This window comes from Trichoplax adhaerens, genomic scaffold (genome assembly GCF_000150275.1).
Source record: "Trichoplax adhaerens TRIADscaffold_11 genomic scaffold, whole genome shotgun sequence".
Taxonomy (NCBI): Eukaryota; Metazoa; Placozoa; class Uniplacotomia; order Trichoplacea; family Trichoplacidae; genus Trichoplax; species Trichoplax adhaerens.
In genome coordinates this window covers 1,228,952-1,244,082 of record NW_002060953.1, presented here as the reverse complement: position 1 = coordinate 1,244,082, position 15,131 = coordinate 1,228,952, and the positions used below count along the sequence as shown (strand labels likewise).

The 15,131-nt window shown below is 32.7% G+C and overlaps 2 protein-coding genes across 2 annotated transcripts; one reads left to right on the top strand and one right to left on the bottom strand.

The window, feature by feature from the left end:
* Positions 1–1,872: 1,872 nt before the first annotated feature.
* TRIADDRAFT_59528 (uncharacterized protein) lies at positions 1,873–8,279 on the top strand (the record flags this gene model as incomplete). Its single annotated transcript, XM_002115587.1, has 14 exons — positions 1,873–1,936; positions 2,102–2,386; positions 3,239–3,517; positions 3,601–3,891; positions 4,140–4,273; positions 4,430–4,592; positions 4,713–4,957; positions 4,987–5,026; positions 5,314–5,595; positions 5,720–6,007; positions 6,389–6,562; positions 6,700–6,763; positions 6,937–7,045; positions 8,250–8,279. The coding sequence occupies 14 exons, from the start codon at positions 1,873–1,875 to the stop codon at positions 8,277–8,279; spliced, it is 2,448 nt and encodes an 815-aa protein (XP_002115623.1).
* Positions 8,280–10,135: 1,856 nt separating this feature from the next.
* TRIADDRAFT_12696 (uncharacterized protein) lies at positions 10,136–11,893 on the bottom strand (the record flags this gene model as incomplete). Its single annotated transcript, XM_002115476.1, has 1 exon — positions 10,136–11,893. A coding segment is annotated over one exon (1,758 nt), but the record flags the coding sequence as incomplete, so codon positions are not given.
* Between the last annotated feature and the right edge of the window lie 3,238 nt (positions 11,894–15,131).

Below are 15,131 nucleotides of genomic sequence, written 5' to 3'. Positions count from 1 at the left end.
GGCCGCGATAAAGCCTTAGTCAGATTCATCTACGCTGTTGTTAGTCAAACTTGATTTCAATTGCACGCCATTAAATGTAGACTTTCTTGATTATTGCCATACTGTCTTCTAAATCTGAACATTTGGTATATAAGAAAAGGAAGTACAAGATTTTGCAGCGATTTTGTTTCTGTAGCCCAATTTTTTACAAGCCGAATTGTAAGTAATCTTTGCCTTTATTAAGTGAACAGTGACTATTTTCAGCTTGATGACCGTATAGATAAAATAACTTTTAAAGTCTTCATAATAAGGTTATGATTGCGATAAAGAGTGTTTGTTTGGATTACAATTTTATATTCAACGGAGAAAAACTTACTTTAAAAAACGGATTAGTAACATTACTATACGCGTGCAAATAGAACAATTCATTTGATTACTAAATCAAACAGAACGAGTTTCATTTTGTGACAGCTTTCAATTTTATTTTCTTCAATTAGCAAGTATACTTATACGACTTATTTCACAGTAATAACATAGCGCAGCCAAAATAGAGAGCAACTTTCTCATATAATCATTATCATGCTATTTATTAGTGTAATGGAATCGAAGATTGAATTAATTTGTCTAAAACTATGGATAACTTTAGCCACCGTAACTAGCATCTAAAATTAATTATAAACTGGATTACTGCGGAATACGGATTCTTATTTTATAATAAAGTAAGGCTTTAAGCCATCATAACGGGGTTATTCGTTATTCCATTTTACTACAGATTAAATTGATCAGATGCTATGCTCTTCATGATCATGTTTCATTAATAATTTACCGCGTCGCACTGCAATGCAGGCTTTTCAACTTCATATTCTATTATTATTTATAATCTTCTTGCTGTATTCCAATAACAGAGCGATTGTGTTCACCTTTCGATCATGTTATAGCTGTCCAAGCGTACAAACATTGCATTTGATTAAGAAAAAACACAGTTTCTATTCGCTTATTCACACTTTAGCTAAATTTATCAGAATTTATTCAAATCTAAAGTTATACCAATAGAATGTAGATTATTCAGATATTTTTACTATCACTACTAACAATGGTAATTCCGCTGCCATAAAATTTGGCTTTCGGTGTCATGATATTGGCCATCCAACAGCTTCTATTACTTCATGTACTAAAAGGCATTGCTTTCTAAGATAGTTAAATCCAATTTGTCTACTTCTGCAATAACGGTCAACTTTCAATCTTTCTTCGGCATACACTAATATGATTATTTACATCTTGTATCGAAAATAATATGTTGTATTTTGCTGCTTTTCTTAGAATCATATTATGAAATGAATGTCATGCCTGCCGATCGATCAATTTGGTTGCTCTACTATCTATGCTTACTCTGCCTCTTTAGGACTATAGGTAGAGTTGATTAGCTCAAGTTTAATCTGTTCTTTGCCTTTTCTAATCTAAATATCTTCATACTCTTTACACCCAGTCTTGCTACTTTAAATTGTCGATCAAAATTCTGTTGAGTTCCGTTTAATCCCTTCAGTAACAGATGAGTTCTTCTATATCTAAAATTGCTTCGCCAATAATCGGAAAGTTTGTGCACTAAATTAGAAATCGCAATTTTTACGATAGTTCTTTCCAATCTTTCCAATATATACAAGCTGCTTTAGACGTGAAATTGCATTACTAATAATGATCAGAATTTTTATACTTTAAATTGCTAATGACAATTTAATGATAGCTGTTGTAAATCCATTCAGTTCAGTATCCGATCTGCTCTAGGCCTATCATTAACGTTTCTAACCATCATTTCGTAGAGTACAGTACAAAATACCAGTAGACCACAAATCGTAGCGATGATGATATGATTCTGATCCACTTGTTCCTAGCATAATGAAACTCCATTTCAAAAGCAGAATAACCGTTTTAAAAGTATTAGGGCATAAATTACAAAGAGGTGGAATATGTACTTTAAACAAGTTAACCTCTTAAGTCCTAAAGATCTATAAGTAAATATTAAACCACAGTAAATTGAGATTTTATGCCAACATTTTGCATAAGAGAGTAACATCAATCATGACAGTTTAAACAAACCATAATCCAATTCTTTTCTAATTCCTAGACGCTCAAGTAGATATCACACAGCCGACATCTTCTCCATTTTCCGTCGAAGGTGGTAATAACATCCGAGTATGTTTTCAGTGTACACCAACTAATGGCTATCGTGTACTCGGCTGGAATCATAACAACACTCGGATTGTTGCATCAAATCGAATTTCCCTAGAATTATCCAATACAGAATTGTGTATATCAGCTCTTAATCCCGGCGATCTTGGCGATTACACCTGCGTTGGCAATAATAACGCTGGCCAAACTAGAACAGCGTCATTTGTTTTGCTTGTTACACGTAAGTGAGAGCACTATTTTCAAATCTTACCATCTTTAATAATTATCTTCGGCATCAATTTCTAGTGGCAAGGCTAACAGACCAAATAGAAAATTTACCCATTCGACTCTAATTAATTTACAGCTCTAGCCAAATAACGTACGAATACTTTGTGAATAGAACTATCAAGCGAGCTTGTTTTAATGCTATATCAAATCTTCGGATTAAGTTTTAGTGGAATTATTTGAAAGACAAGACTTGTAGATTACATTCGCGATATTTAAAAGATCCAGTTATGTCGATCTAAGCATGCTGGAATAAAGCTTTCTATGTGTAATCTTGTTAACACTAAACGACAATTAATAATTTAAAAGATAAAAAAGGGCTACGGTTATATAGCTATCCCTTTAAATCATCAAACTCAAATCAATTGTAAATCAGCAAAATACGATCATGAACCGTAGTATTTCTTAATAGTTAACATCCATAAATTCGTCCAATAGTAATAGATTAATTCTAGCTTTGCGTATTATTTATTCAAACTTAAAATTGGTTTATAATTTCGATAACCTGTGATTATAACAGCGAAAACTTCCTCCATATTTAGCCAGTACAAATTTATCCAGCGCTAAATGAAATGTACATTATTCGTTAGTTTTGCGCCTCTACTAACGGTAATACATTTCGTACATGATAGCTTTTTATATCATATATCATCATATGCACCCAAATTTCTGGAATATAGAATTAAATATATTTGGCGACAGTTAAATTATCAATCTCTCTAAAAATTGATATTTACTACAGTACTTCACGTAGTTAGATTGTCTATATAGCTTGTCTAATAAGCTCTTTTATCATTCGTGTATTTAGTGGGATACTCGATTGAAACGAAACGTCAACAAACTATTCCTTTCTTCCAAACTGGCTTAGTGAGTTGTAAAGTGGCTGGTTATCCTCCACCAAACATTACCTGGCGATTAAATGGCACAGAAATTGATTTTTATCGCTCTAACCGCCACCGGCTTCTAGGCAATGGGTCGCTTTTGATCTATAACGTCAATCATAACGATTCTGGAAGGTATAGAATTACAGTAATTCGACCGGGCCAGCAAATTCCTCTAACAGAAAGCATTAACGTAAATGTTGGTGGTAAGGCTAAGAATGGACATGCTTTTCAAGTGGAATCCTGTGTCAATTTTATAATCAACATTCTTACTTCCTTTAATCTACAGTTTATCCGAGATTCTATCGCTATGGACGTTATCCAGGATATCCAGTTAATGTAACGGTGATATCTGGTAGTAATTTTACTTTATCATGCAATGGGTTAGGTACTCCAACACCAAATATAACGTGGCTAGGACCTAATCGACTTCCGGTCTTTAATTTACGCTATCGTGTAACAAATGGTGGCCGTCTATTTCACATTTACAATGCGCAGCGAAATTTTGATAGCGAATTCACTTGTAGAGTTAATAATACCATCGCTACTATAAGTGGAACTGCACATGTTACCATTTATGGTAAGTAGAAATCTAGCCTATTACCGCAAATATCAATACAAAAACAAGATATAAGATACTTTATCGATTTAAATTCCAAATTAATTGTACTACAATTCAGATATTACAATTTTTAAGAAGCAAGCTTGATTTTATAATAATTTTAATATTGGTTTCATAATTCTTTCGCAACTTTCAGTCCTAATTTTAACCATTTTATCACTCTATTTTAATATCCTTAACCTTTGGTAACTTTCATTATTCAACAGAAAAACCAGTTATATCATCTTTAACTAATTCACTTAGTATTGCTACTGGTAGCGCTATTTCATTGCGATGTATTACAACGGGCTATCCAAGACCTAGAATAACATGGTATAGAGATGGTCAATTTGTAAATATAGTAAGTACTTGTCGGATTTCGCCTTATAACAGTGACTGTTACGGCATTGGTAATATAAGAATTATGTAATCTGTTCGATAATAATTGAGTACATTACCTAGTCGTATTTTAGTAGGTGTGAAAGCAACCTAAAAATAAATATTTTATGTTGATCAGGGAATTGGTGGTGCCGTTAAACAAGACATTGTTCGAGGAGAAACTGTTACAAGTTATTTGAATATGACTAACGTTGGTCTTAATCAAGCTGGTATTTATACCTGTTCTAGCAGCAATAACATACCTTTCACATCAAACAGAACTACACAAATTACTACCAATGGTAAGGGTGTGACTATAATTTCAATATCAATCTCATTTCAAAATATTATATTTAGAAAGCGAGATTACTAGGTGATATAAGTGAATTTAAGCTCATTCTCCTTTCAACGTTCAATTCTAGTTAGGGCTCAAGTAGATAGTTCTTTTGGATTACCGATCGTACGTGGAGCTGTTACTGGTAAAACTACTTTGCTTTGCCGTGCTTCGGGGAGTCCACGACCATTAATCTATTGGTCTAAAGATAATATTAATATTACTCGTCAAGTTAACCCCTCAATTACCATCACTAGTAAAAACCTATCTAGTATTGCTATTTTGAGTAATTTAACGATATATGGATTAAATAGAAGTAATTTTGGCAATTATGTATGTTCAACTTATAATCGAATTAACAGAATGCTGCACATCGCCGAATTATCCAACTCCAAGAAATAAGTGAGTTGAACTGTAAATATTCTGTCTTATAGACACTGGGTAAACAACTTTAACAACATGGCACATTTTGTAAACTAAACAAATGCCTTAGTTGTCAGGATAGTAGAATATTTACATATTGAAGCAGATTAGCTGTACCTGACGTGTTTGATATATAGACATTTTGTAAACAACTTTGGAATAGAGTAAATTTTGCAAATAAAATAATTAGCACAATTTCTACAGCCATGAAACAGTTACATTATAAAACAGATTTTTCAATAACTTTTTTATTTATCTATTAACAGGCTTTCCTAGTTTTCCTAGATCTGTTACGGTTCGCTCTACAACGACGCACTCATTAACTATAAGTTGGTCATCTCCAATCAATCAAGGTGGTGGAATTATACAAATGTATAGAATTGCTTATTATCGAAAAAATTTGAGAAAGCAATATCAATATACGCCAAGTAGCCAAATAACATTAAATAATTTGGTCGATAACACTGACTACATCGTCGAAGTTAGCGCATCTAACGAAGCAGGATACGGAAAGTCAGCTACTATGATATTTAGAACAGCAAAGCCAGGTAGAAAACTGATGTTATTTGCTGCCTAGGCCCATAACAGATTATAGACGACTGTTTGATTTAAATTTTTTTGCTGTCTGTACTATACTTTTGTGCATAACTATAGTGGCTACATTTTCCCTAGGTCTGCCTAGCCCGCCGACCAATATCGAAATTAGGCTACTATCGAAAGATTCTTTCTTGATCAATTGGCAGACTGCAATAGACAACGGAGGAGTTCCTATCATAAGTTATATCATCTCATATAAATTACATAGCTCTCGATACAATTGGTCGGAATTTTATGTGCCCAGTTACGAAAGATCCCATACAATCTACAATTTACCGTTTGGAGGTCAATATGATGTTCGAATGTTTACATATACTAAAGCAGGAAGAAGTAGTCCTACTAGGACCTGGAATGTTACACTATGTAAGCTAGTCTACATGAAATGCAATAAAATAGAATAATGTCACAGCCATCAAGGCACCAGAAATTATTATTTTAGCATGGTATTAACTCTTTCATATTCATTTTTGTACTACATGCAATCTTTAGCTCCAACTCCTCCACCAAATGGTAATCATACATATTAGCTAATGGATATCACTTATTTATTTGTTTATGTATTAAAATATTAAAGTTTTATCTCAAATATCGGAAAATTTGCTTAGTGTAGTACATTAATAACGTAATATGCATGGAGTAAATTAGATGCAAGTATCCAAATATTCTTCAAAAATACGCATATTTAATAAAATGTATTAGTTAAATTATTATTCAATATTTACGATAACTTATATTTTTTTGCAGCTCAAGCTCAGCTTTCCACATCCCAACTCGGTGCTATTATTGTAGTATGCATTATCTTGTCTCTAATTGCCTTCGATCTTGCCGTCTACTATTTACATGAAAAAGGATTAACAGCTGCTATCATAAATATCTGTTCTACACCTAACGATACGGAAATCATTAAAACAAGCCAAGGTAAGAATTTAGATTTTCGCTTGACTATAGCGATAATTATATACCTGTATTGCCGTATCCTTGTTAGCTAAAGAAATATTACAAATACGATAATCTCTCCTTTTACTTTTACTATTAATCGATTTTTTTCCACGCAGATACTACTATGGTAGCTAATACTAATGCCACAAGAAATAGCATTAAAGAAGATCAAATTTCAGGGTAAGCATTGCCACAGATTAATTTACAAAAACGGATTTTTTTCGTTATAGAAAATTGAAACTTGCCACTAAAATCTGATGTGAATAGATTCGCTATTTTATATGATTGCTATTTGCTATTACATCCATCAGTGAACTCATATCACCTAAATGTTTAACTATATTATTTCTCAGATTTCTCAAATTAAGTAATTCTACTTTCGATATAATTCTGACTTCTTACAATAGTGAATGGATCTCTGCTAATGTTTCCTATAACCATAGAGTTAGGGTTAGGGTTAGGGTTAGAACATTTCCTATAACCATAGACTATCCATGTATAATTAATTTCTAAGCTTAGATTTAAAAAGTATCAATTATGAGATTACTATTTTATAGTCCTACGAAAATCGCAATCACGTCAAAATTTCATGATATCAGCTTTTGAATAACAGCATAAACGTAGACTAAGCAACAAGGCAATATTGGTTGATAAGAATCAAAAGATTTTTGTTGGATATCCTATGATAACATATAAATTATAATTCCTATATTCTATTTAATTAATTCTATTCACATATGCATTTCCATAAGTTGCTAGAATGCGATTTACATATTGAGCTATGATAAAAATTTAGATTACTAATTGTTTCGATTTTACCGTTAAGGATGCTGAATAATACCATTGAAACAGGAAGTAGGGTATGAAGTACTTGACATGAACTCCGTTTCTCCATGCTTGATATCTTACGAACAGATATTTTATTTTATTCCAAATACTTTGTAATACTTATAGCTGTCGATTTTCTAACTTAATACGTTTGAAACAAATTCTATGAAAAGCTTATATTGCCATCGTGATAGAAATATGTTAAGAGACGGTCTTTTTTTAAATCAATTAAATTTAAGTGAAGTATTAATTTGGCTATATGTTAGAACTGGTAATACCATATTAATCTCTAAATTTAAGGAGTAAAGCAATCTCATGGATATAAACTCAAATATGATCATTTCATATAGAAATGGGTTATTCCAGTATAACATTTAAATATAATTCGATACATTTTTGGTTTCTTGTACATGCAATTGCTGCCCTTTTACAAATGTTATGAATAAATGAAGAATTACTGAATTAATCACGATCAATCATATTTATTGGCTCTATCTTGCCGTCGAATAGCGTGAATAATAATATTCCATAGCCGATATTTCTACTATCAGTTGAGTAAAATGTAAATTGTACCTATCAATAAAAATATTTATCAAAAAAATAGTTTGTTTTTAAAAAGCAAATATCCAAATAAATTAGTAGCACGTGTGAAAATATATATAGTAATAGTTATGATCTAAGTATTTCGAAATACTTAACTTCAGTCAATGTCATTCATAATGGTATCAAGATATGACTTGAAATAAATTAAAGATAAGTAATAGAAAATACCAATGATACGTTCAGCACGGTTATTTAATTATGACATTCATAAAAGAATTAAATACAACATTTTTAGCTGAACAGCGTTATGAATGGAATTTGGTAAATTACTTTATGATCTAGTTTCAGTTCTGATAATAAATAAAGGTATGAGGTAATCATACCCCTTCCTAACATTTTGGTCTTCATGGTGTGCTGTAATACTATTTCAAGTACATACTTGAATTGACAGAGAAGCGATAATTTAATTATTCATCATGCTAGGTACGTGTGAGATAATAGCTTTTAACAGTATTTACTTATTAACCGCTATAAATCGCTGAATTTAGTTATTACATGAGCAATTACGGCATCTATTGCACTATAAGCCCGCATTAGCAATCGACTACAGATTTTGACGATAAAAAATATATAAGGTTTTATTGAATCCATATGTTGCTAATAAATTACTTGTCAATGTTTTAGCTAGTACCTCCATCAATGTTACTGTATACTTAGGTTGCAATATTGCCTTTAAGATTGATTGGCTGTTAATATTCCAAAACTAATTTACTTTTAGGAATGAAATAGCAGCATTAGCTCATTGAAAATTCCAATAATATTCAAAATCGCAAGCTTTCAAGATGAATTTTAAAGAATCTGCCTCGTGGACTTTGTCTGTATTTAATTCAATCGCATTAAATATACATTTATCACAATAGCTGCGATATAAATTTAGCTCCATTTCGTTAAAGTACTGCAAATGTAATCGTTTATTATCAATCCTTATAAGAAATTTCATTTATAGAAATTTTATGACTACTTTTAATTGCTTCTGTAAGAGAGAAAAATCATATTATAGTGACAAGCCCTTACAATTACAAAAGCTATAATTAGTCTCTATTTCTTCATCTTTATCGATCTTCAAACTAAATGTTAACGATCTTAATAGACCCTTGGTATTCTACATCTTGATGATTGACAATTTACATACGGTATGATAATGTTGACGTATCTTTTAAGCCTAAAAATCATCCTAATATTAACGCTGGTAGCCTTGATTACACTCATTTCTTATAGTATACATTCGCCCAATGTTTATATTACCTAGCTGTTCTATCAGTGTTTCATAGTACTCAAGCATAGCATCAACAAGAAATTTAAACTTGCCTGTAATACTAAATTGCAGATCATTAACTGGCTAATTATGTTAGCTCGATGATATCACTAGCAATGTTATTCAACACAGGTCCCGGTGACTAACTCTGTCTATAAAAGCTTGCATCGCCTAAATCCATATTAATTCTGTGTTGCAACCCAATCCTTACCTGAAGAGTATTAGCTCTCAAATTGATTGGTACTTTATGCAATTTTGAGAGATCAGGAAGTAGTAAGATTTTGCTCAAATCGATCAGATAAGAGATATGCAAGTTAATGCGCATAAGGGAAAAACTTGACCATTTAATGCCTTTGTTCAACATTTTCAATTTTTATACCTCATAGTGCTATAGTTCATACGATAAGACGGTAGATCGAGAGAAGGTATATATTGTTACTTACTAATTACGCGGAAACAGACTTTAAGGTTGATCAATGAGATTATATGTATGCGTAATAACATAGAAATCATCTCAGTTACCACAGTTAACTGCAATTTTCATCAAAATTTAAATGGAAATGAAATAAATTCGATACAATAGAACTAATATAACTATAATTTCTCTTACAATAGAGAGCCTAAACAATTTCAATGAAATTTTTTTTGACACGAGCTCGCAGAACTTCAAGTATATCGATTCTTAAACTAATAAACACTTGTAACTTAAATATTTCAATCTTCTAATTGATAAAATTCCTAACTTTTAAATTGCATTTAAACTAATCAAGTGGAATGTTACAGTTAATTCGCAATTGCAAAGTAAAGTATGTAGTTGCAACAATTGCAGTTAATCAAGGTGCTACTGTGGTTAGAGTGGCATTTCTATATGCCCACTCAGGGAAATGTGACAGATTAAAAGCAGCGATTCCCAAAGTATTCGTAATAGCTACCAAAATAAGTATTCCAATAAAATTCATCATTAATCCGGTTTTGACCATATCGATACTACGTACATATCCACTCGAGAAGGCAATGGCGTTAGGTGGTGTTGCAGCCGGCAGCATAAAAGCAAAGGAAGCTGCTACAGTTGTTGGTAACATAAAATAATAAGGATTAACATTCATACTTTGCGCCAATTGGCCAACTAACGGTAGAAAGATGGTTGCTGTCGCGGTGTTGGACATAATTTCGGTAAGAAAGCAGATAATAATACAAATTAATAATTGGACTAAAAACGGAGCTAGACTAGAGAAGACATTCATTTGCTGGCCTAGCCAATTAGATAATCCAGATAATTCACATGCTTTAGCAAGGGCAAAACTACCACCAAGTAAGAGGATAACATTCCATGATAAATTACGTTGTGTTACATCAAAAGTTAAAATTCTTCCTACACGTTTTGGAGGGTTAAAAAAGTTATATTTCCAAGGTGGTATATCAGGGATCATATGAAGAAGAAAAGCAATCAAGATAGCTGAAGTAGCATCGGAGACATAACCTTTGGGAAATAATGCTGCCCAACCGGGAATAAAACCTGGATTACGAGTTAACCAAAGAAGAACAAGTACTATACCCAAGATGCCAACAACCCATTCTTGGTAGGTCATTTTACCTAATTTTTTGTACTCGATCTGTATTACTTTCCTAGCACTAGCTGTATCCCACGATCTATCCGGTCCTTCCTGCCTATAAACTCGATTGCAAGTGAAGAAACGAATGATACCTCTCCAACTGTGATCATCATAAGCGAAGAAAAATACTAGCCACAACCAGGCGACAAATAAGACAATGATCATCGTTGGGCATCCGTAGACAAACCATCTGGCAAAATCGATTTGTGGAGCTTTAGGATACATATCTGAAGCTATTCCACTTAACACTAAGTTAGGTGGAGTTCCTGTTAATGTCGCTATGCCACCAATATTAGCTGCGTAAGGAACACACAGAATTAAGCCCTTAACAACTTTATCAAACTTCTTTTTACTTAAGACAGGCTTATTTTCTCGATTAAACGTTATTGAGCCTTCATCGTCGCTATTTGCTTCGCCCGAGGCTGCAACTTGTACGGTTAAATCGTTGGAATTACGTCGTAACAATTCTTTCTGTTTTATGGAAGTACCTGATTGAATCGCTTGGTCACCATCTTTATCCTCATTTTCTACTGTTGATTCGTTATTATCATCAGTACTGACATTTTTAGATAATTCACTAATGACGGCGGTTGCGATTGGTATCATCATTGCAGCAGTAGCTGAATTACTAATCCACATAGATAGAAATGCTGTGACAATCATAAAGCCCAAAAATAAAAAGTGCGGCTTTGCACCTAGTAAGACTAAAACGTACAAAGCAATTCTTTTATGAAAATTAGTGTGCTCGATAGCTACTGCTACAGTTAATCCGCCTACAAATAGCCCAATGGTGTTATTAAAGTAATTGGGTACGACATCTTTCGATGGTAGTACTCCTAAGATTGGAAATAAAAATATCGGCAGTAAAGCTGTCACAGCTAACGGCACTAACTCCAAAACCCAAAAGGACGCGATAATAATAACTGCATAGGCTGTGCTAGCAATTCGACTTTGTCCGACAATAGGCAAGGGCAATAATAAAATCGGTATAAGAATAATTAAGACACTTTTACCGAATGCTAGATACCATTTTAAAAAAGCCTGGAGTTTAGTTAATCGGCGTCCTTTCTGATTTTCGATGGTTTCTTTGCCATTTATTTCCATATCAGTGTTGTTGTCAGCCATCGTTCACCTTCATCGATGTATAATGAATAAATTCTATAATGGCCCGTATAAATAGGTTTGAAAAAAAATTTTTTTGTTTACTTTCAAGCAGTATTTATTTAATGATTGTATTAAATTATAATATGCTATTCAATACACAGCACACACAAACGATGACAGCAGAGCATTGATCCTTATAAACTAGTATATACGAGTATACTAGTGCGTTCTTCCGTTGATATTAGCTTATTATTTTTTAACAATGTTAAAAAAAGGCAATGATTTCTCTCAAAGTACGATAATTAATGCGTACATATTACACGTATAAATGGTAATAAGAATTCGAGGTAGAGCTTGCCTTAGTCTCAAAGAGGGAAGAGTAACCTAGTATAGCATTGACGCTGAATAAGAATTACTATTAGCACGTAATGAGATCATTTAGATTAGATATAGCTCTATGAAGTACATAAAATTAAAACCTGTTTGCATTGCTTTTTTTTTTTTTTTTCATTAGTAAGTTGCAAACGATAACAATCTCTGGAATATCATGGAATATAAGATTTACTGCTTGTAGTGCCTAGTATCAATTGCCAGTTTACTTTAATATATATGGCAATATGCTTACTATGCGATCGTGATATTTCTAAAGTACATAATGGAAAAAAATTCGATTTATGTGCATAATGTCAAGGTCATAATCTCTGCTATAGACAATTGTACATACATTAGACCATGGGTACTTTAATTAAGATCAATTCTAATTATCATTGTTACCTTATACTGCATGGTTTGTATACGAAAGATTCCTGTATGATTTTATTTTATGCAATGATAGGTAAATAACGTATCGGGCATGATTTAATGGGTATCTTTCTTAAATAACAATAAAGAAAGCATAAGCTCATCTATGGACAGCTAATACTTGCTAGTTATGTGTTTACATTTATTGTCAATGACTATATAACAGCATTGCTGTTATTAGATACAGTTGGTTGAGTTGTTATTCAACTTTCTTCAATCATTTAAACTACGATAGTATGTAAAACACTCTAGATTTGTACTACGCCTACCCTCGTTCAACACGATGCATTGCAGATTAACGTAAAAATGTTCTGTAACTGCAGAATCGCTGAGACAACATAACATTGTCATGCAATTCGTAGAAATTCTATCGACATCTAGCAAACCGTTGGCAATTTACTATGCTTGATTTTGTAAAGGCGTGAGAATAATTTCAAACATATCGATGTCTTGCAACAAGTTTGAGGACATTGGGATCAAAAACACGCAGTCAATAATGCTCAGAAGTCATTATTCCAATAAACTACCAGATGTCAACACATTGAATCCTAATTAGCTTTGCAACAAGATTAATGCTTAAAGACAGATAGCGTACTGTTCGTCTTACATAATAATTTATATTAATTATCATTCAAATGTTCTACCGGTAGCATTTCCTATAACATTTCATCGCGCTGTTTCAAGATTAAAATTTTTATCTCATCAAACTCATGATATATTACTGGAATGATTATATCTATTCTATTCTAGTAATTTCAATTATTTTTTATTTATTGTCATTTTGGTAAAACTGCAAGTATGGTTTAACGTTGAGCTGGCAAAAATATCATCCGCATTTTTAATTTTTTATTATTTTTATCACGGAACTTTAACTGTGGTCTAATAGATATCAGTAATAAGTATTAATTAAGGAACCGTCAGGAAATTTGTTTATTTTAAAAATTGATTTGATGCAGTTGAAATTGTACTCTGCAAACTACATAGTAGACTAGCTAAAAAGGCATTGCAGAATGCAAATAACGATGACCTCTACGTGCACGTGATTTCACCTCTCCACATGTCATGTTTGCTTAATTTGCACAAAGTAATTTGCTTCCAATGGAGGTGATCTCGCTTGTTGCAAGGATCCCATAGAGTAAGTTATGTTTTAAATAATGTACTCAGGTATGGGAACTTGACGAGCACGTTTTTTTGTTAGCTTTCAGTTAGATGGAAGATCGCGTACATCCTAAGTGCCATACAAAGTTGCGTCTTGTCTTCGAGATTATTCTGTCAAATACTCGTATAGTAATGTTCTCAATTCGTCTAGAATGCGGTGGCATACTGTACTTGCACGTAGTAGCACCTTTTCATGGGTGCTCATTTACAGTTTCACAAGGTCTTGACTTTTATTTTTTATTCTATGAATTGGAGAATAAATGATAAATGATTAAATGCAAATCATTTCCATTGAATATGAGCTCAATATACTTTCAGTAAATAAATATTATTATGGGAATTACTGTTGTTACTATTATTTATTATATGCTCATTTTTGGTAAGGCACGAGAGCTCCTTAACCGAAAATTATTGTGTTATTAATAACAGGATCGTTTCGAGAAATAACAGTATATCGATACCAATGGAGGAAGTACTAGAAATGTTTCTGTTTGTTGTATAGGCGCCGAAAGGACAACAGACATATGTACGTATTTGTTTAATCAATGCTGCATAGTAGCAAGCCTGAAGACCGTTCCTATTGCAGATACTGAATGATTTTCCGTAAGTGGTAAAAGTATGCTACCCTTTAGAATAATACTAAATATACTAAGCGAGTAAGTAATGAGACAACTCACTCTGTTATATGAATTATTTAATTTAAACTATTTTATAATTTTATTGGCATAAAGAAGTACTGCTATCTAGCGGTAGATATGCGTAATTTACTGTCCCAAAGACTTTGTTCTCAATCATGCACTTCTTGTCTCACGAAGTGTTTGATAATTCGGGCAATGTGCCGCAAGTGTGAGAATTAAAGTTTGGTGAAATGCTATTCCGTTGTCTACAGTACAGTATTATAAACTTCTATAATAAATTTATTTATCCGATTTTGACGATGAACAGTAAGAAAGAGATACGGTTTCACTACAAATTAATCATAAGCAAGTATTACTACTCCCCTAGTACTATGACGGATTGCCGGCGTGGAGGCGAGGTGGGGCAGTACTAGAAGAAGACCTTGACCGATCAATCCCTCAGATAGGCGGACTTTTCTTACCCAATGAGGCCGTCAACATGGAAGAAGGATTACTGTACTTAGTATCCATCTTCCGTGTCTGTTTTCTAAATCACTGGTACTAATTTA